The 22,464-nt window shown below is 43.4% G+C and overlaps 1 protein-coding gene across 1 annotated transcript; it reads right to left on the bottom strand.

Annotated features, from left to right (window-relative positions):
- Positions 1-4,328: 4,328 nt before the first annotated feature.
- On the bottom strand, positions 4,329-15,199 carry bmp16 (bone morphogenetic protein 16). The gene is made up of 3 exons (XM_049575624.1): positions 14,672-15,199; positions 8,582-8,958; positions 4,329-6,872 (listed from the first exon to the last, which is right to left on the bottom strand). The coding sequence occupies exons 2-3, from the start codon at positions 8,949-8,951 to the stop codon at positions 5,791-5,793; spliced, it is 1,452 nt and encodes a 483-aa protein (XP_049431581.1). The 5' UTR covers positions 8,952-8,958; positions 14,672-15,199; the 3' UTR covers positions 4,329-5,790.
- Between the last annotated feature and the right edge of the window lie 7,265 nt (positions 15,200-22,464).

Genomic DNA, 22,464 nt, shown 5'->3' with positions numbered 1-22,464 from the left:
CATCATTTATCTTTCAGATTCTGATTAAGTTTTGGATTATGAGCCAATTCTGGATGAAATCTGCAACTCTGGTAACATGTTTTCTTCCCAATCAAGGTAAAGTGTTGCTATACTGTAGCTTCAATTTGCACCTTAGACTATCTTAATCTCCATAGCAACAGTGGCCGAGGCTCATGGGTGTGTTAGTATTTAGCACCATCTGCCATGCCAAGCTGGCTGTAATTTATATGATCATCAACATAACATAAATGACAGGATCGTTTTCTTGGAAACTTGTGTGTCTATGTTGAGTAACATTGAGGAGATCATTAAATAATAACATTTTAAACAGTACTTCAAAGTTGGGAAACTTTTTTTTCAGTAGAAAGTCAAATATTCTGTTAGAGGAGGAGAAGAATGGAGTTTCTGTTGGGGACACTGGACACTGCACCACTTTTTGTGAACCATACTCTGGTTGTAATTATCTAAAAGTCCCTGATAGATCATGTCCACTCCTTGTGTGAAGAACGCTCTGTAATGTGAGGCATTTGTACTCCCTCCTGCTGTCCCGGTGCTTATCTGGCGTACATCAGAGATAAATCCAGACACCTGGTCAGAAGCACAGCCATGTGTCCGAGCAGCCCTGTCCCTGGGAGTAACCCTGCTCCTCCGTAACCCCCCTGCATGATTTATGGACTGGGGGAAGGTGTTCCTCAGGGCTGACTGGGTCAAGGCTGCTTCTACCCAGCCTCAAACAGACTCTACACCTGACAAGATAAGCCTGGTCATATCCTGTCTTTGTGCTCCACAACCTCACCCTTAAAAATTCATAACCAGAGCAGTTGTGAGAGGAAGGAGAGGGGGAGAAAATGTGTTTCAAAGGTAGGTATGAGACAGAGGCAGCATGCAGCCTTGATAAAGGGAGAGGTTAAAGTGTGGTGAGCTAGAACTGCACAGTTTTTTAACCTCCAGACAAAACAAGTAAATGTGAGTCTCAAGTACTGCTATGCTTCCTTTAAAATGATCACTGCAATTTTAAAGTAGAATGCATGTTATGTGATGCCCTAACAGTGTTATGGTTTCAGCTTTGCCTCTCCCTTGTGTTTCCTATTTCCCCTTCATAGTGTCTCATGTTTGTTTTCAGTCTGTCTTGATGTGTTTGCAGGGCATGGTCTTCTGGTTCTTTCCTCCTGCCAATCCCCCTGAGTTGACACTTCGTCTTTTTGTATTCTCGGACATCAATTCACAAGCTAGCCTCAACCACAACCCGCCACGTCCAGCCTCATTCTTGTCTTCTGCCTCTGGATTTGGACTGCTCTACCTTCAGCTAATCTGCCTGCTCTGCTTCACCATTCCCTGCCCACCTCAGCCGTCATTTCATCAGGCCTTTAGCTCCACTTCTTCAAACTACAATAAACCGCCTGTAACCAATCCCTGTTTCCTGGTTGTGTTTGCATTTTGGGTCCTAAATTAAACTGCCACAACAAACAGTGGAAAAAGTGGAAACAACTGGTAATAATAACTAACACTTACATTGATGCTCTTTGGTAACTGGAGATAGCTAGCAATACCTACCAGGGAAAACAACAGCACAGTTCTCTTCCTGTTTGGTTGGCAATGGTTGTGTCTTAAATTTGAGCCTTCATTTGACTGGAAGATTGTATCCAGTTAAAAAGACAGAATTAATCAAAATGGGGCTTATGCAAAAACAGTCTATATGCTGATGACGTCAACATTTACTTTAATGATAAGTTTCACTTTAGAATTCATATTTAATTTCTCACTTTAAAGCAGCTTTATAATTGTGACATATACAAAAGTATATTTTATTAGCTTGTGCTAGCTCTTGATTGAAGCTATATACACATTTTAAAATTTATATTCCATGTTCTTTTTAAGGCTCCACCATTTCATCGGAAATATTTTCTATTGTTTTTCAGCATTTCGTGTGAATTCCCTTAAAATTCAGCATGAAATATTAAAGATCTGTGGAAACTGTGGGATCTCCACCAGAATTTGAAATAAACTTCTGTGGGTTTGAACAAATTAGGCAACACAGCATGAGTTTGAAAAGACTGTTGCACCAGCAAGATTCAGGTTCTGGCTTCATACAACCTAATTTTTGTGGTTTTTGCCATCATTCCTGTCCTAAATCATATTCCAAAGACAACCAAGGAACACGAGTCAGTGTTTGCTGTACAAATATAATACCCATGTTGTAGCAAAGTGCAATTTTTCCTTCATTGTGAAGTGCCAGAACAGGGACATTTCACATATCACTGATTTATTTATTTATATTTTCAATCCAATCAGCAGCACAATGAACTAACAGGTCAGGGCTTATCAATAATGTCTCCACTCATTCATCATGAGGGACAAACAGACTGTTTAACAGCTGTTTTTAATTTAGCCCCTCGGAGTACAAGGACTCGATGGGTCAGATTAAAAGAGGAAAAAGGTCTAGGAGTGAAAACTGTGTCAGGATGGGCAGGTGACTGACAAATAGGCTGAGATAGAAAAGAGGTTGAAGAAGATGTGATTTGGGAAGGGGATGCTGATGGATGAGAGCGATAGATGAGTCAGAAGGAAGGTGGAATAAAGAATGGATTGTAGGTGAAAGAGTGAGTAGGGGGTCATGTGGGGAAAAGGCCAGAAGTTAGCCCATGAGATGAAACATACTGGCACTAACCCAAAGTGTTATCTGCAAGAGCTCTGTAGAGCAGCAGAGGTACAAACCATCTGTGAACATGATATTACATGACACATCTTATGTGACTTTCTCTGCCTCCACACTTTCTTGTCTTTGTCTTTGCTTACTTTTTCTCTTCACATGCACACACACACATATGCATACTCCTGTCGAGAGGTGTTGAGAGGTGAAATATGCAAAGGAAGTAAGATTGGGTCATTCCAGCCGTATGCATTTCATGTTAAAATAACAGCTAAAGGCTGATTTATGCTCAACAACATATACAAATACGTAAATGGATGGAGCCTTTTGTCTGTACTCTTCATGGGTGCGTGTTTTACGAAAGCTTGCAGATATAGACAAAACAGAGCAGCGGCATCCTGGAGGGCAGTGTAGTGTAGTTCAAGTGAGACATGACCGTATGAAACAATGAAGACATTTTAAAAAATGGCAGCATAGAACAATGAAAAGAATTCTCTGTCCACATGTCGCAATGTATTTAAGTAAAGTAAGTATGTAAAATGTATTTATACAGCCACAGTGAGATGTTGATGAAGAGCAGCATACAACAGGCTCTTACTGCACCTCTGCAAACAGCCTGCTGTGTGATGGAAAAACACATGAAACAAAAATTACAGGGGACTTCAGCTGTGGATCAGTACTCCTGCTTTTAAACGTCATCATTTAAGACCAGCCATCATCAGTTTTAAGACACACCTTCAAGAAGGGAGCCTTGCTGTAATGGAAATGCAGATCCACGCTGTGCTGGGCTGACGGCCCAAACCAAGCCAAGCCAAGTCAGCCCATGACTGACTGGGCTACCTTTAAGAGGATGTATTTATCCACCACCACATCATCTAATGAATATGAAAGAATGCCGTTATAAGATTAGAGTACACAGCATTTTATGATTATTTATCCGCAGTTCTGTGTTTAAAATCAAACCTTAATTTATGGCAAGATAGTAATCCCAGGTGAGAGTGAGAAAAGAGTGATGCAAGTCTGGATAAAAGAGTCTTGGATATAATAGAGAGGATGGGCTGGGTGAGGATTTTTTATTTTGATTGTTCATGTTCTGATGTAGTCAGTAGCATCCCAGTTACTGCAGCTGCTTTGTTGATTGTCATTGGGTGACATACACCGCATCTGTCTGCTCTCCTCAGGCACACCAAATCACTCTCTGTCCTCTCACAGGTTGTGTGCGTCACTCACCTGTAAGATGCAGTGAGCTGGTCCATCTGGTGGTGGCTGCAGTGGGCAGGATCCTCTTCTCAAACACGCAGGAATGTGGAGGTCAGATATGCTGTTGAGTTAGTTCGACCCCAGAATTTAAGAATGACCTGCAGCTGTGTGTGGAAAACTTCTGCTCTTCCCTCTTATTCCCTCCATCTACATTTTCTCTCTGTCTTTCCACCTCCATGTGTGATATCTGGGATCAGAAACACTGTTCACAGGTGGTGGTGTGAAGTGATACAGTGGTTCACTGGTTTTTGCAATTAAACCTCACAGCTGTTTTGATGTAATTTGAAGCTACATGGTAATATTTCCACTGTAGACTGAAGTATAAAGGCTTCTTTCATGCACTCAGGACCCAGGAGAAGAAAGCGACTTGCACAAAGGAGAGAATATTTGATGCAAAAGAAAAGTCATGTGACATCTGTGCTGTTTGCTCTGTTTATTAGAGGTATATTGTCAAACATTTTACAAGCTGTTGCTTAAATGTTTCCATTTAGAGAGAAAAATGCAACACTGAAAAACAATTACTAAGCTCAGCAGAGAACACTTTTAAAGCCCCTGTTTGAAAGGCACTAAAGTCCCAGTTTTAATGTCAGTCCTCCTTTTTTCTTGACACATGCAGACACAACTAGCAAAGACACCTGTTGTTACACATTTCAGTAGCTACAATACACACAGCTTTCAATTGACTTGTTAGTTGAGCTCTTAAAGGCAACACCACTTATGTCTGCTATCATGTGAAGGACACCGAAATGTGTGCGATGATAAAGGTGGGAGGTCGAAGTAACACAGACTGCTGATTCAATACACTGAACATTTGTACGGATGTAAAGCTACCATAACTTACTTCATGTGGACGGCAGGCTTTCTGTTTGCTGTATGCTCTGTTGAGTGCACGTATCTTAAATATTTTCAAGATTAAATACACCATATTGCTGCTATTTAAATACATAATGTGTCTTTTTAAGTTAGAATGGCCATTCAGTGGAATTATGTATAATCACAAGACAACCATCACTTGGATTTTCTTCACGTCTGCAAAAGAAATGTACAAAAAAAAGTCTCTTTTTTTAAATAATAGTGATAGTAGTACATTCAAACAATAGCATAATAGTTCCTCAGCATTATTGTTGTGGTTTTAAATAGCTTGTGATGTAGGGGTGCTTGTGAGGGGACGGTCTGTTGTTATGTTAATGTTCATAAAAACAGATGCACCCTACTTCTTGGGTCAAATACTGCAGAAACAACACTCACATAAAGTTTAGATGCTAGTGCCATCGTCGTATTGCTAATGCTGATGATCATCAGGAGGTCCATCAGGAAGTTTTTTCAGGAGCTTAAACTGTGTTTCCAGGAGTGCCTACTCTGAATATTTACCATTTGGCTGCTAAACGCATGTGCGTGTGCCTGTCGGACAGTCGTGTGAGAGTGAGATGAGTGGCAAACATTGGAATATAGAATAGACACCTTCTGATGTTAAAGCGCTAGTTTCTGTCGGTTGATGGTGTAAACAGCTGCATCATCGCTAAATGGGAAAAAATGAAAAGTCATTGCTGGCAGTTTACCTGTGTTGACCATATTTCTGTTCCTCTACCTTATTGTCTAATCATTTATCCTGTCGTGTGGCAGATTACGTCTGTTCCTCTCTCATTTTCTCTCTGTGCCAGATTTAGCTGCTATAGCCATTCCCTTATCTCCCTCCTCTCCATTCATACCTTCCTACGCTGCTACATTTGTCTCTATCAGTCACCAGGTCTGTTTGCAGTTAGGTTGCTCCCACAGTCTTGTCTTTCCACCATCTGCCTTTTCATGCTTCTGTCTTTCTCCTATTCCCTCGATGCTCCTCTGTCCACGCCTGGCTTTCTCTTGGTGAGTCCTCCAGCCCACTATCGGCAGCCGCAGCCCTCCACCACCATGTCCTGGTAATTCTTCAGCACCACTCGGTCTTGAGGGTCCAGGTAGAGCAGGGCGATGGGGCTGAGGGAGGTGGGGACGCAGCAGGCCCGGGGCACAGCTCCGTTCACAGAGTTTACCAAAGTTTGCACCATGGCGTGGCTAGAGGAGTTCATGTGGTCGGCCAGAGGAAAGCGACACTCTCCCAGGCAGAAGAAGGCGTCGTAGCCGCTGGGTGCAATGATCCACTTGTGCCAGCCCACATCGTTGAAATCTACATATAGAGGATGACGGCGGCATCTGTTGCGGGACAGGCGTTTCAGTTTTGCAGCACGACCACCATTTCTTTTCACCCTTCCACGTTCGCTCCAACTGACCCCTCCTTTATCACCCCCCCAGCCCGGTATTGTGTACGCCTTTTTTCTACCCCTTATCGATGTTTGGTCTCTATTGCGGCCCTTGCTGCTGCTCCTGGCCCTCTCTTTTGTCCCTCTCATTTTTCTCCCTTTCATTCTCTGGCCTCCACCGGTGGGTCTCCTGCCATGTTTGACTAAGGGCTCTCCACGCCCGTCATGACTATAAGTCACCAAAAGAGGTCTTTCCTGGGCCCAGCTGTGCTCGTCCTGACCCACGGACCTGCATACCCTCAGGTGTCCCTGTTTGTGTTTCTCTGCCTCCTCCTCGCCTGCAGCAGAGGGGAGGCTCTGCTCAGGGAGCGAGGTGGTGTTGTTCTCAGGTCTGACCTCCAGGAGGAAGCCCAGACTGCCAGTCTCAGCAAGGGCCTTCTGGAGGAGCTCTGCACTCAGGCTAAAAGCTTCCCAGAAACCACTTGTTTTGTGGCTTTGGAGGCCAGTGGTGAGTAACCTTGTCTCCAGCAGGGTGGGCTCAGGGTCCTCATGGTGCTCAGTGAGGTATAGGTTTAGTCTGTGGGCCCCAGGACCCAGGGAGGCTCTGTCACTGCGGAGGAGCCGCAGCTCAGCGGAGAGCACCCTCTCATCCTGAGGGATGGAGGAAACATTGAAGGAGATGTGCACCCTCTTGTGATCCTCTGCTTTGGAACTGTCCACAAGGGGCTCTACAAGAACAGGAGATAAGGGGGTACAAGAGTGTGGTTTAAACTTACTTAGATACGATATATGATCTTTCTTGAATGATCTCAAAACCAGGAGAATAATCTACCAATATCAGCAAATAAGTTACCATATACCATATAACAGGTAGTATATGACACTGTTAGCTCCAACTTTTTGCTCTTTGCTACAAGTAACTGAGTAAACTGAAACACTACAACCAGTGATTTGTACCTACATGTGTTGGTACTCTGAATTTAAGGCAGTAAATGGTGCACTTAGCTTGCAGTTTGTGCTTGTGTGAAGTACTGTATTTACTTTTGTAATTTTATTTTTGTCTCTTTTATATTTTATATTACTTTTATAATTGTACACTCTATTTATTGTATTTGTATCAAAGGCTGGATTAGTGACAATACATTGACTACAGAATTGCATTTTCTTGTCAAGAACTCTTTAATTTGAAAGGGTCAGCCATTCCCACATCAGCATGCACTGAGTGATTCAAAATTTGCTGCAAGGACACTGTGTCAAAATCAAGTTTAAGGAGCTCCTGGCCCTGGCACAACAAGTCAACAGTCGGCCGTTAATCAATGTCTGGCCGTCAGTGAGTGTCTGTAGCCCTAGTTTTGGCAGTGTGTCCCACACCGATGACAGTTGGCCTTGGTCGGCCCTTGTCGGCTAATTTATGGCTGATTTAGCATGTTGATTCTGCGTCACAGACGATTGCATGAAATCACTTTATCTGGCAGTTCAGTCACAAGAAGAGAGACAGAAGTGAGGTAAGCCAACAAACAGCTAAAGTCAAAAGGGTGTGAGATCAAATTTGTTTCTTGTTTTATTAGGTAAGATTATTTTTGAGCAGAAACGGTTTGTAACGGTTTGTGCTATTATTCACTAGCGCACGGAAAATATAATTTGTTCTTTCAACATCAAGTTGTGTTGTTAATGTGCTAACTGGCTAACTAGCATCTTGAATCTGTCCTGTGGCTCTTATGGTTTCTCTTTTTGAATGACCAATACAGACTAGTTTTTTTCCAGAGACAGGGTTATTTAATTAATTAATTAATTAGTTAATTGTGCAGGTTTTTGGCCGACTTGATGCAATGCTAGTTTGTTGATGTCAGTTTGGCAGGTCTGGGCCTTTAGTTTACTCTCCCCTCAAAATGCATTCTCCTGTCCTAATAATTTTGTGTTTAATCAAATTAAACTACAAACTAATGAAAGAGAAGACATATTCCAGAAGTGGTAGCACTAGAGGTAATTGGAACTTGGAGGTGACTGACACAGGGTGGTAGGTGGGGGATCAGCAGGGGCCCAACAGCACATGTTTGCTCTGATCAGAACTGCAGTGCAGAGTCCAAAACACACATCCCCTCAGTTGAGCTAAGTATGCTGTCTCACACATGTTTTGAAAGATGACTTTAGGGTTGTGACAGCCCATTTTATCTAAGAGCACACAGATGGATCTTACTCAGTGTTTAGATTGTTAAACAGTGAGTCACAACAAACATCTGCAACTGTCATAAATAAGATCTTTAAACTTTGTCTGTGGCTAATAAATGAATCCCACAAGAGTGTATGAGCACCTTCCCTGGAGCAAAAGTTCAAAGGCCAAACTCAACTTTAACATTTACTTTATATCTTTGAATCAAAGTTTACATCCAGTAAAATAGGATGGCAGCATGGCGTCATGTTGTGCCAGTGAGCTTACCATTGTGGTGAAAGCTGCGTACGGTGTTAGCCTTCTGGATGTGCTGGCTGGGGAAGCTAAATGAAGGGTCCTCCAGTAGGTGGTACTGCTGCTGATGAAAGCGATATAGATCTAGAAGGTACCCGGGAACCGGCACGCCAGGACGAGGGTCGGGCTTCGACTGCAGGCCAAGCCGGCTCAGGAGGAGATTCTGGATGGTCTGAGCCAGACTGGGATCCAAGAGGAGGGAACCAGCTGGTGGGTGCGACAAGGAGGAAGGCACGGGAGCCACCCTGCCATGGTCGATGTTACTGGTGTCTCCACCCTGGCGATCAGACGAGGCTTGAGGTAGCAGCAGGACCATGAGGAGCAGGAGGTTAGCAGGGAACATGGTGGACCTGGAGGGAGACAAGGAGGTGAGGAGAGACGATGGGAGGACAGATATGGTGGAGAAAAGAAGGGAGGAAGCGATAAATAAAAGACATTATAAAAGCAATCTAAGCCTCAAAAGACAAATTTGTGAAGGCCGATTGTGCGACGTTTTTTTAATTTTGTTTTTTTTTGTGTTTTGAATTTCATGTTCAAACACAATATGAAATTTGCAAAAGAGATAGCTGCTCTGGGATGCTCAGGACTCTGTATATCATGCTTATGTCTTCTCCTTCCTGGACACACTAGTTTCTCATTAGTCCTCAGCCTTCATGTGGCATATGTTCAAGAAATTTACTGTCCACATATCCACATGAAGTTGTTTGCTTGTTACTTCTGGCTGCAGAAACAGTGCCACTTTGTTTTTTCTCTGTTAATTTATAGCGAGCTTCTTGCCCCCAAGGCCCATATATCTCCTAGGACACCTAAGCAGGAGTAATTAAACCGTCTCTATCTGTAATTTAATCATGCTGTGTATCTGTGTGTGAAGGGGATCACAGCACTGTGTATGAAAGACATAGAGCATTCATCAGAGGCTGCAGACTCTAGTGACATGTAGAGACAAGTCACAATGACAGATAGCTAGATTTCTCTTCTCCTCCCTTTTCAAATCATTGGAGTATATGTGCATTAAAACATCCAGAAGATTATTTAACGTTGTCTGCATGAGTCAAGAAGATGGAAAGCTCTTCATTTAAAAGCCTAACTAAATTATCCCTTAAACTACAGGTGCAGAATATAGACAAACCATCACCAAACCCTCTCAAGGTTAAATACTGCATTTAGAATTTGGGTGCTGGGAAATTTCTTTTGTTCCCATCTGGATGTTCAAAAGCATTACATTGCCCTTCTCAATGGCATTGGACTTTTGCAGGCCAGGAAGATAATTGATCTAATAGAAGAACATGGACATACCTTGACATTGATGTATATTGCCAAAGGGAAAGAAAAGAGCTTTGTCTGTATGTAGAATATCTGGGAAGTCACAATTTTAAATGATTTTAACTATGAGCACTAACTAGTTTCCTTCGGAGGTTGTGGATATGCAATATATTGACATGAAATTTCAAGTGAAATAAATAATTTAAGCTAGTAACGAATCCTGATGTAAAGTTCGCCAGTGTGTGCAAAGGTGTCTGCCACATAACTGTATGTACTGTACACTTGTTGCATGGTTGTGTGTCAAACGCAATGGCCTGTTTCGCAGCTTCAATCTGCAGAAAACTCTGAAAATGTAAAATAAGGAGACAGAAGAGATGGACGATCAGATTTCATTAGTGGTTTGTGCAAAAAACAGATCACAGAATTCCCACACGTTCTTATCTCAGGTTGTCAAATACCAATGAAGTGACCCCAAGCGTCTTGTAGCGACGCCCAGGCCGCACAGCTGATGTTTTGAAATGGTCACATTTAGGTATAATAAGTATGTTTATGGGAGATGTCAGTGTGCAATGACGGTACATAAATTGCGTAACATTACACTAAAACAACACTGTCTTTTGCTCTGACACTGGACATGAACTGTGGTCTCCGGGCTGAAAGTCCAGTTTTGTTTGACCCATCCACCTCCTCTCCCACCCACCCTACGCAAACATTCTCACTCTTTATACCACATGCGTTGCTCTCAGTGTTAAGTATTGCCGCAGATGGGTTTACACTGGAATAAGCTGATGGCCCTGTGCGTCTCAAGACACTAAAGTCTCCCTTACACTTTGATATCACATGCTAAGGGTCGTGACAAAGTGGCGGCATTTGAAGCTCTGGAAATGAGAGTGGGCTGAGAATACATGATAACAGTGGCCTTTTGTTGAAAAAGCCAACATGCAGTTTAGCTGTGCATGCACTGATAATGCCGCGCTGCCAGCAATCCGTGGTTTGCTCTCTGGGTACTCTTGAACCTCTATTGGTTATCTTAAATATCTCTTATATGGGTTCCTACATAGAGAGGATTATATACAGAAGTGTCTTTTGAGCTTTTCCCACTGTACTGTTGTGTAATGAAGTCCCTGTCACAATGATGAGCTCCCCCTCTTCTCACATTAACACCAGCACCTGCCTCATTCACTCAGTGTTTTGATTACTGAAACAGAATTCTGACCAAAACCCCTCAGGCCCCTCCACGTTGCTTCTTTCGGTTTAACTCGACTCTGTTAACAGCCTCTTCCAGCCAACTCAAAACAAGTGATCAGCTTATCTCTCCCTCCTTGACTCATTGTTCAGTGCGGGAACACGAACACAGACAGAGGGTCACACAATTACCACTGTGACCTGGCTAACACCCTGCACCTCTGTAGTGCAGGTGTTAATAATAACTGAGCCAGTAATTAGAAACCAGCAAGTTAACAGCCCTCTTGACCTGAAGAGGTCGAGGTGAGGTGTAAAAGGGTTGGAGCAAAGGAGTCAAACTGCAAATGAACTTAAGTGCAACATCATAGAGTAGAACAGAACTGAGTCATGCACACACTGATGCCCAGGTTGACTGGCCACATAAAAATGATCTTCTTTCAAAAGACAGTGCACCTGTCTATCAAAGAAGAACTGCAAGATTTATCTCTTTCCTTGTCCGAGCACTGTGTATCTCTCTCCTCAATCTCCTTATCTCATCTCTCTAAGGGACAGAGAATTGATTAAGCCCTCCACAGCGAGATAACAGAGGTGTTTATGGCCGAGCGAACACATAATGACACTGTAATGGCCGCTAATCTCACCACACTGTCAGAAAAAGGGTTAAAAGGAGGTCACAGGTGTGAAGGTGTGTATGTTTTTATGCATTGTGTGTTGCTCATGTGGTGTGTGGTTCAAAGGGCAGGCCTGGGAAAATAAGCCACGTCCAAGCGTGGGATTGTTGCTGGCTATCCATTAAGCTCTCGCAGCCACACCCAGGGCTGTTTCACCTGAGGCAACGAAGCAGAGGACAATTACAGATTAGACACTCTGCTGGACAACCTCTCCCATATACTGTGGAAGCTTGTAAAGCAGATTAAGGATAACAACACCACCTCGCTCCTGTACTTTCCTCACCTACAAAACCACCCAGGTGACTCCGAGGTTCAAAGGTTCAGTCGTCACACAGCAGGGTGTGTCACAGGCTGCATGAGGCAGAGAAACGCGGACGAAAAGACAGAGACTTGCGAGCAGAGGCCAGGTCGCCCTACATCACTTTGACATACATACAGCCTCTCTCTTCTCCCTTTGTGTCTGTGTTGTGACTGGGTCTGTCTAATTTAAACCAGGCAAAGAGGATCCAGGCTTAATTTAGCATCTTCATGTGTCATGTGCTGGTGTTGACTCATTCCAGTTCGCTGAAAAAAACAGACATTTTCATGATTACATCCCCCCGCCAGTTCCTGCTTTTATATCTGACTACCCCTGCTTCCCTGTACACTTTTTATTCTCTCTGGCAGGAATGTGGACTAATCCAATGTTCTAGGGGGATAAAGTAGAGAGCTGTATGATGAATGGGTCCCCGATAAGGTGAGATGAAGGGTTGACCGCAGTAGCAGCAGCGCTCGTGCATCTCCCTGTATGCATGCATGCAGCTCAGTCTATTAGACATATTAGATTTGACCTGACCTCCTGTGCAGACAGTGGCGTGACCCTGGCGCGCGGCAGACGAGTGTCGTCGCCGGCCTGCCCCGTGCCTTTCTGAACTTGCTGATTAAAACCTCTGACCTCCAACATCCGTTCCGAACTCCTGCTTTTGTGGTGTTTCTATCTCGCTGCCTCTCTTTTTATCTGTTTATTTCAAACCCTGCTCCCTTTCCCCTTCCTCCTTCCTCTTTGCATTCCTCGAACTTTGTCCTTTTGCTTTGTGCTCTGTGCTGTCATACAATATGGAACTGCTTTTCTCCTCTCTGTTTCCTCCTCTCGTCTCTCTTGATTCATCCATCATAACTTTCTGATTTCCCCGTGTTCTTTCTTGTTGACAGTATCTGTTTTTCTGCTTCTCTGCCTCACCTTCCCCATTCCCTATCTCCCTCTCTCCCTTTCCTCCTCCCCCATTAGTGTTGCTCTTTTTTCCTAGGCCTTAAATGAATGGTGTTTTTGCGGAAGAGTGCGGCGGACTGCTGCCGGGGCCAGAGGGCCGGAGTGTCACCGCAGCCGGCTGATTTATCCACCGCCGCTGTCTTCATGTTACGCCTGGTCCCTCAACTTTCCCTTCCTGTTGTTCTTCCCGTGTTTCTTTTCCCAAATTCCTCCTCTCATTCTCCCTGATCCACCCCCCCTCCCCTTCCAGCTCTCATTTTTCTATGCTGCCGTCTCATTCTTTCAGAACACGATACGTGCAGCGTACATGCCACAGGGTGAATTTTCTCTCTTTGAGCTTACTCACATACTCAAGAATATGTCATGTCAGACAGCCCCGTGAGCCCAAATGTGATGTACATAGGCACACCTGAGAACACTTCTGAGGATACATCTGTATTCACTGCCGCTCTTATTCCACTTGCAACTGTGCCATACAAACTGAGCATGCACGCCACAGTCTGTATAATTAACTGCGAGGTTATGACTGCACAACACTCCTCATGCTTAACTAGTCATTAATGCATGACTTTGAGCTGTGGAGTTAATCTATAATGAGGCCAGGGGGTGGGGTGAAAAATATCCAAAACAGTTGTGGAGTTGTGGTTCTGCTCACTGAGGCGTGACAGATGAAATCATTAGAACAATATTCCAGGTAGGGTGCTGTGTGGTTTTATTGGACTCTATTAGAACAGCTCTGTAATTCATCCCAGCTGGACCGATTAGTTTGCTAATGACCCAGACGTCAAACACACACATGTCCGTGTTAAGAACAGTACAGGGCTTAAACACATGCTAACCGCCAGGCAGAGTGAGCACTAACACGTACGCACAAACACGCGCCAAGACGTGGAACTGTGGAGGAGCAGGGTTTTAAATATGTGAGAGCGAGTGGAAATAGATTTAGACACACACACACGCACACATGCTGGTGTGGTTTAACGGACATTCAGGAGTGGAGTAGTCCCGGTGCTTCCCTGCTCTAACCCCACTGATCAGGTATCACGTCTACACACACTCACACTGTTTTGGCTTCATCAACCGGTTGCATTTACAACTTGTCTCTTTCATCCTCATGCTTCCTTTTTATCCTCAGTTCCTCCTCTTTTGTCCCGGCCCTGGGATGCCCGGAGGTCTCAGTGTCACATGTGCATTGTGGTTAACAGGAGGCCCTGCTGAGGCACAACACTGCACAGGCATCAATGGAAACACTGACATATCTAACCCATGACTGCTGAAAGCTCGGAGACTGCCCTTGTCGTGCGTCTGACAGCTAAACCGATGTGAAATACAGAACAAAAACACGCCTCTGCTTTTCACATTAAAGCCGCTGAGCGTTAACACTGAGGGCCAATTCATTCTGTGTATGCTGCAGCGCTGGTGAGTTACGTTACACTCTTTGAACTCATAATGGGCGCATTATTCCTGGACAAGATTTTGATTGAGCAACACAGTGTGCCAGCGGTGTATGCATGTGCAGTAGTGTGTGTGTGTGTGTGTGTGTGTGTGTGTGTGTGTGTGTGTTGTTCCCTTGAGTGACTAATGGCTTCAGCAGCACAGTTCCTGTGGCCTGTGGCTTGATAGACAGACAGATATGTATGTATATGTGTGTGTGCGTGTGTGTGTGTGTGTGTATGAAAGGGATGTAGTACTCACGTCCAGGTGTGGTGGGATGTATGCAGAGTCCATGGTTTATCCTTGAGCTCCAGTGTTACGATCCCTCGGCTCTCGCTCCCGCTCCTTTGGACAGAATGGACAAAGTGGACTGTTTACCTCTTCTCTCTTTTACCTCTCTCAAGGTAACCAGTGTCTGTCCCTTCTATGTCTCCTATGTAAGTGGACAGTAGGTAATGCTGCTCTCTCCATGTTTTCCTCTCCCCTCTCTGCTCCCTCGCTCAGCTGCTCATCCTGTTGTCAGTGTCAGATAAGCAAACTCTTAAAAACATCCACCGGCTTCCCCTCTGCCTGCCTGACCTCTGCAAGTGGGCAACTCCCTTTCCCTGTTGCCTGCACTGATTGTTTAAAACACACTGGTGTCGCCGCGGTGCATATGGAAGCTGCAGGAGGAAAATGAGTTGTGTCTGTCTGTCAGTCTGTCTGTACTGTGCTGTATCACCGGCAACAACTCCCTCTAGTTCCTAAACCTCCTTACTATGTCTCTCTCCCTTCCTCTCCACTCTGTTCCTCCCTTTTGTATTCTCCTCCCCTTTTCCTCTCTCTCTCTTTTTCACTCGCTCTCCCACACACACACATATATACACCCTTTTTTTTTGCTTTTTTTCCCTACGATATACTAAGTGCCCAGCTGGTAAACTCAGTTTAACTCTAATTGACTTTCCTGGCCACTAAGATCCTCCCAAAATGTGATGTCACTAAGACCGGCCCAAGCAAATTTACAGGCTGTTATCTCTGTCTCTCTCACACACACACACACACACACACACACACACACACACACACACACACACACACATGCAAATAACCATGATATTCTCTTTCTCACACATGCAGTCACACTAAAATCAAACCAAACACACTCAAACAGACGAGGATGCACTCCAGCACACATGCACACGACTGTTCCAGATAACCCCGAGGTCAACACTCGGAAGTCAGACTGATTATTTTCCCACAGTTCCTCCTTTAACAAACTCACCTGCTGCTTTCCATTGGCACCATTTTACGTTTTGGCCAACATGCTCGCAGACAATCGCGCCGACATTATAAATACAGGCCCCATGACACTGAATAAGAGCACACAGAGTCAGTTACAAGAGAAAGGTATGAATGGATGACTCATAACAGCTGCCATGAAGTCACCTCAGTTGAGTTTTGTGATTGGATGGAAGTAAACGTCGAGGTAAAAAAAAAAAAAAAAAAAAAAAAAGAAAGAGCTGTACTTCACTACGGGTTGAAGCAAGGTGCATCCGTCCTTCCAGCGCAGAGCGGGTGGCGGGGTGAATTTGTATTCATGGGGTGGGCCCATGAGAAAACGTCTCTTTAGGATGCATCGTCTCACATATTAGATCTCATCTGGAGAATCACTTGCCCACGTCCCTCTGCTCCTCCTCTCTGTCCCCTCCACTTGCTCTTCCCGTCCACTCTCGTACACACACAGAAAAAAAAAAAAACCTCATCCACAGACCTCATTCATCCCCGAGGCTGAGTAATTGTCCCAACGCAACTTTACACACAAACACACACTCCCTCTGCTCTTGTAACAAACATTTTTCCTTTTGGATTTTTTTCCCTGTCATTGATAGAACTGGGTTGTTGTCAGATTCAGTGCAGTTTTGTAAATCATATGTTGAAATGTGAGAAAAGAAATGACATAATGTGAGAAAATTATTTAACATTTGTACATTTTCACACATCCTCCTCTCTGGTATAAATGGCAGAATAGAAACTGAACTTAATTTCACAGTCATATCAATAAATCATTTAGCTGGGAGTTGCAGTACAGAACGTGACCTTCATCAGGGGTTAAACTTTTACATCAGCAAACACCCACCATGAGTCCTTCAGTAAAGCACTGAACTCAACTTTACAACATATTCAAACCCCCAACTGTCAAATAACATTGCTTGGCCCTACACATCAGACTAGGTACCCCTCCAGTATCACTACTGGATGCTCAGGGACAGCGTATCAGTTTATGCTGGTTACATGCACTTTGTCTTTTTAAAATAAACTTCTGTTTTCACAGGAAAGAATTTCTGCTCGTTAATGCATCGTCTTTTTCAAATAACCTTTGAATGTAGGTAGAAAAATTTGTCTTAAGTTTAACTTCCCTGGGCTTACACAACAAAAGTATGTGGATAAGTTTAGAAAAAACATCATGGTTTGGCTTAAAATAAGTACGTTTGTTAGTAACGTAATATAGTGTTACATTAAATATGGCACACACATCGTGACATATGTCTCTAGTAAAGTATGCTACACATACAGGCACTACAATACTATGTTATCACTAAAATAACTCAATTGCAGGGGCGTAAATGTAGACAGTGCGGGCAGTGCAGTTGCACTGAGGCCCACAGCGTCAGGGGGCCCAACAATGGGTTGGCCCTTGCAAATGATTCAGGTTGCCACCTCAGAAAAATGCTTGTGTTCAAAGAAGAACTTATACAGTACAGGCCAAAAGTTTGGACACACCTTCTCATTCAATGCGTTTTCTTTCTTTTCATGACTATTTACATTGTAGATTCTCACTGAAGGCATCAGAACTATGAATGAACACATGTGGAGTTATGTACTTAACAAAAAAAGGTGAAATAACTGAAAACATGTTTTATATTCTAGTTTCTTCAAAATAGCCACCCTTTGCTCTGATTACTGCTTTGCACACTCTTGGCATTCTCTCCATGAGCTTCAAGAGGTAGTCACCTGAAATGGTTTCCACTTCACAGGTGTGCCTTATCAGGGTTAATTAGTGGAATTTCTTGCTTTATCAGTGGGGTTGGGACCATCAGTTGTGTTGTGCAGAAGTCAGGTTAATACACAGCCGACAGCCCTATTGGACAACTGTTCAAATTAAAATTCATATTATGGCAAGAACCAATCAGCTAACTAAAGAAAAATGAGTGGCCATCATTACTTTAAGAAATGAAGGTCAGTCAGTCCGGAAAATTGCAAAAACTTTAAATGTGTCCCCAAGTGGAGTCGCAAAAACCATCAAGCGCTACAACGAAACTGGCACACATGAGGACCGACCCAGGAAAGGAAGACCAAGAGTCACCTCTGCTTCTGAGGATAAGTTCATCCGAGTCACCAGCCTCAGAAATCGCAAGTTAACAGCAGCTCAGATCAGAGACCAGATGAATGCCACACAGAGTTCTAGCAGCAGACCCATCTCTAGAACAACTGTTAAGAGGAGACTGCGCGAACCAGGCCTTCATGGTCAAATAGCTGCTAGGAAACCACTGCTAAGGAGAGGCAACAAGCAGAAGAGATTTGTTTGGGCCAAGAAACACAAGGAATGGACATTAGACCAGTGGAAATCTGTGCTTTGGTCTGATGAGTCCAAATTTGAGATCTTTGGTTCCAACCGCCGTGTCTTTGTGAGACGCAGAAAAGGTGAACGGATGGATTCCACATGCCTGGTTCCCACTGTGAAGCATGGAGGAGGAGGTGTGATGGTGTGGGGTGTTTTGCTGGTGACACTGTTGGGGATTTATTCAAAATTGAAGGCACACTGAACCAGCATGGCTACCACAGCATCCTGCAGCGACATGCCATCCCATCCGGTTTGCGTTTAGTTGGACGATCATTTATTTTTCAACAGGACAATGACCCCAAACACACCTCCAGGCTGTGTAAGGGCTATTTGACCAAGAAGGAGAGTGATGGAGTGCTGTGGCAGATGACCTGGCCTCCACAGTCACCGGACCTGAACCCAATCGAGATGGTTTGGGGTGAGCTGGACCGCAGAGTGAAGGCAAAGGGGCCAACAAGTGCTAAACACCTCTGGGAACTCCTTCAAGACTGTTGGAAAACCATTTCAGGTGACTACCTCTTGAAGCTCATGGAGAGAATGCCAAGAGTGTGCAAAGCAGTAATCAGAGCAAAGGGTGGCTATTTTGAAGAAACTAGAATATAAAACATGTTTTCAGTTATTTCACCTTTTTTTGTTAAGTACATAACTCCACATGTGTCCATTCATAGTTTTGATGCCTTCAGTGAGAATCTACAATGTAAATAGTCATGAAAATAAAGAAAACGCATTGAATGAGAAGGTGCGTCCAAACTTTTGGCCTGTACTGTATGTTAATTTAAAAATGTTGCCATTTGCTATTAATTATTGAAAAGGCAAACTCCATCTTGTCATCGTTTTGATTGCTGGGTAATGTTTATGTCGTCCAGTGTCAAGTCTCTTTTTGATCATGTGATGAGACAATATGACACATGGTTGCTAGTTTAGGTGCAAAACCTGGCACTAGGGCCCCTCATAACAGCCTGCACTGAAGCCCGTTGTAACCTTACGCCACTGCTCAATTGACTTTTGGTTTTGCACAGGAAACAAACAGCGGTCTCCCAGGTGAAAGTCTGAAGTTTGTTTGACCCATCCGACTCCTCGTCCACCCCGTGGAGTTTCTTGCTCTTTATACTACGGCAGTTGCCCAGAGTGTCAAAAATGCTGGCACCCAGTGCGTCTCATACTGCTGCTAAAGGGTGCCTTTGTTCATCACTGTCTGACACTGAGGGCCACTGACCAAGCGTCAGTATTTGACGAGTCGGGAGTGCGGCCTGGTTGACAGTGAAGCCTGGCGGCCCCCTGAGTCTCACTTTCTGGGTGTTATCAGGCCCCAGTGAACCCTCTGTTCATCCCCTCGGGCTCTTTTACTCCATTTAACCTCACCTCCATCTCTTTATTCTAATTAACTAATATGCTACCACAATCTTTTTTTTGTTAATTAACTGACCATTTCCTAAAAGCGTACTATTAAGTTCTTAGATTGACTTCATACCATTCAGCCAGCTGTTGTTTTTAGTTAACTTTAGCATGCAGTGAAAATTCAAATTGGCCATTTACATCTCATTACAGTGACTATTAATAAGATGCCTCCTTGTTTTTTGTTAAATGTTGTGAGTGTTTTCTAATACTGTTTTTCTTTGTCGGTGCATTTAAGGAAACTCCAGTATTTGAGAGTCAAAACAATAACCTTGAAGATGAACATGGACACTCTTGAAACATAGTTTAAATGTGTTGTTGTAGCTATAGGAGCTTCTTACAAACCGGGGTGAGTTTCACAATAACTATGGCCCTTGTTTGCAGCTGTATTACCATAACAATAAAAGCACTGTTATGCTTGCAGTGATGGATTGCATAACTCAAGCAAGTTTAGTAACTTGAAATTGTTTCCCTGCATGAGTTGAACCCAGCAGCTGCCTGAAGGGTGATAAAATCTGTCATATTCAACATATAGTCAGCAGAAACGGAAAATATACACATACATTTTTAGAAAGCCTCTTAAACCTCACTGACCCACAGGTGGGAGGGTCATTATGAATTCATGTTGAGCAGCCAAACTTTAAACTCAAGTTTCCAGAGACATCAAATATGTCAGGGTAAATTTAGAGGAAATATGTTAAAATGATGCAGAAGACATTCATAATATCTCCATTTGATGGGTTTGAATATTTTAACTGAAAACATGAAATCAAAAGCATGTGTTACTTTAAGACAATGTGGTCGCCTTTAAGATGATTTTACAAACTTTAAAGGGGACCTATGATACTTTTCCTTATTTTCTGTCACATAGTGTTACAGTGTTGGTTGTTTATGTTAAACGCACTGTATGTAAGAATGTGGCCAAAACGGTTACTGCACTCAAATTCAAAATACTGCCGCGAGTCGTGCCCGCTGCCCCTCCCCTATAGATTCGAGGCACGCTGGAGACTGATTTGTTTGCCCATGGGCGGCTGCCGTGGCAGGGCCGCGTTGCGGCGTCCTTGATCTTCAGTTTTCCAGCGGATCCTTCAAGCAAGTCCGGCTTCTCTGCTGCTAACACTGCTGCCAGGATACAGCTGAGGGGGAGCCGGCTGCTAATGCTATGTACCGGGACACTGCTAATGCTGCTTGCCGTGCTGCTGTAGCAGGCCAAAACACAAATTCAAAACATAAACATGATTTGCGGACCGTAAAATTTTTTTTTTAATGCGAATATTCTGGCTGTACTATTGTTGTCGGTGAGATCAGTATGTTATATAAACATTATTCCTTAGTCTCTGTGACATATTAGGATGATTTTTACGACTATTTGCTTTAGATTTCTTACATATAGCTCCTTTAAATGTGGCCAAAATTTCAAAAGTAATCCCTGTGACCAAAACCCTCAGGCTTCACACCACTCTGAATACTCTCTTTCTACTTTGGAGACAAGCTGACATCAGCTCATGATTTCTTCGCTTGTCTGCTCCAGGCATGTTACTGCAAGAATTTACATTACGTAGCTACACTGCTACATGTAGCTACATGCTAATGTCAAGGAAACATGTAATCGTTGTTGCCAGTGTTGTTCATTTCTCCATGGTTTCACATCATATTCCTGTTGGAACATGTCCAGTTGTGAAGATTTGGTTTTTGAATTGTAACTTGTACTATACGCTCTGTACTCAATTGCACTCATTCCCCTGCTGCAAGGAGATTGCCGAGACACCAGCATTATTTTTTTGCGGGCATTATTATGATTGTCCAGTAATAACCCTAACCATGCCACTTTGCTGTAATGACCTCTGTCATCAGCGTCTCAATGTGACAGCACTCGCCAATCGAAACAGGTAGTAGCCTACTGGCCAATCACAGCAAAGTAGGACGGGACTAGACATAACATGCTTGGAAAAAAAATAAAATAAATTGTGTGAGATGCCGAGATGTGGAAGACCCAGAAACGCTGACCATCTGAGCTCATTCTACAGCACAGGGTTGTGTAACTAACTGCCATGGTTGTAGTTCCTTCATGCTACTCACAAAATAACAATATGGCAATCAAATAATATAATAATAAACTTCAAATGAAAACGTCTAATGCCTGATGTACATTCATAAAACTTTCTTTAAAAAAATCTGGCTTGACATTTTTTACCAATAGGAGGTGCTACATAACACATTTTAAGGAAAAGTCACAGTCTTGGGGACTTAAATATATTTCACTGAAACAAATTTACACACTTTAAAAATAAAATAACAAAAATTGACCTACAAACCAACAAATTTTATACATTTGCAATTTGTGTATAGCCTGGTAAGCCCATCCTGATGATGTTTTAGTGGGCGGGAATACTCGCCTTGACCGACTAATTTCTTCTGTTAGCATATCATAACACCGGGGAACATCTTCATCACCAGCGGAGCCAACTGATAAATCAAGCTTTTGCCAAACCCACTCGGAAGAACAGTGAAAAACGTCCTTTCCTCTGAGAAACTCTGTGAGTACCCACTCTTGTTCTTGCTAACTCTATTTCTGCACATTTTCTCTTATTGCTGTGTTTACTCTGTTAGGGAGCAGGAGATTACTGATCCGCAAACTGCGGCCTGCATTTTATGTCATCAACTACAAAGCAGTCCCGGATTGGATATGTTATCAACTATGGTGTGAATCCCTGATTGGCCCTGATTGGATTTTAATTTCTAGAAAGTCTTTGGGGCGGCTGTGGGGCCACACTGATACAGAGAGAGAAACAGAATGTTGAGCTCACATCATCAGGATAGTCTTGTCATGTTACTTCTAGTAGACAGGCGCTAAATGGAGGAAAATGAAGTGTTTTTGAACATTAAAGCATGTAAACGTGCTCCAGTGGAAACCCAAAATACAAGTATGAATCTGAATGTGAGCATAACAGGTCCACTTTAAAGCCTTAAGGGATAAAACAGAGCTGAGACATTCATCGATATGGGCCTCTGAAAGTATGGGATGTACAAGAATTTGTTCTATAAAAATGGATCAAGG

The sequence above is a fragment of the Epinephelus fuscoguttatus genome, linkage group LG5, assembly GCF_011397635.1.
Source record: "Epinephelus fuscoguttatus linkage group LG5, E.fuscoguttatus.final_Chr_v1".
NCBI classification, from domain to species: Eukaryota; Metazoa; Chordata; class Actinopteri; order Perciformes; family Serranidae; genus Epinephelus; species Epinephelus fuscoguttatus.
Note: the sequence above shows the minus strand (reverse complement) of the source record. Positions and strands in the feature narration are given on the sequence as shown.

What these genes read in the sequence shown, in the direction of transcription:
- bmp16 (XM_049575624.1), bottom strand. Translation starts at nt 8,951, where the DNA reads ATGTTCCCTGCTAACCTCCTGCTCCTCATGGTCCTGCTGCTACCTCAA. An exon ending in ACGCAGCTTTCACCACAATG is followed by an intron (nt 6,873 to 8,581) that starts GTAAGCTCACTG and finishes CTGTTCTTGTAG; the next exon opens with AGCCCCTTGTGGACAGTTCC.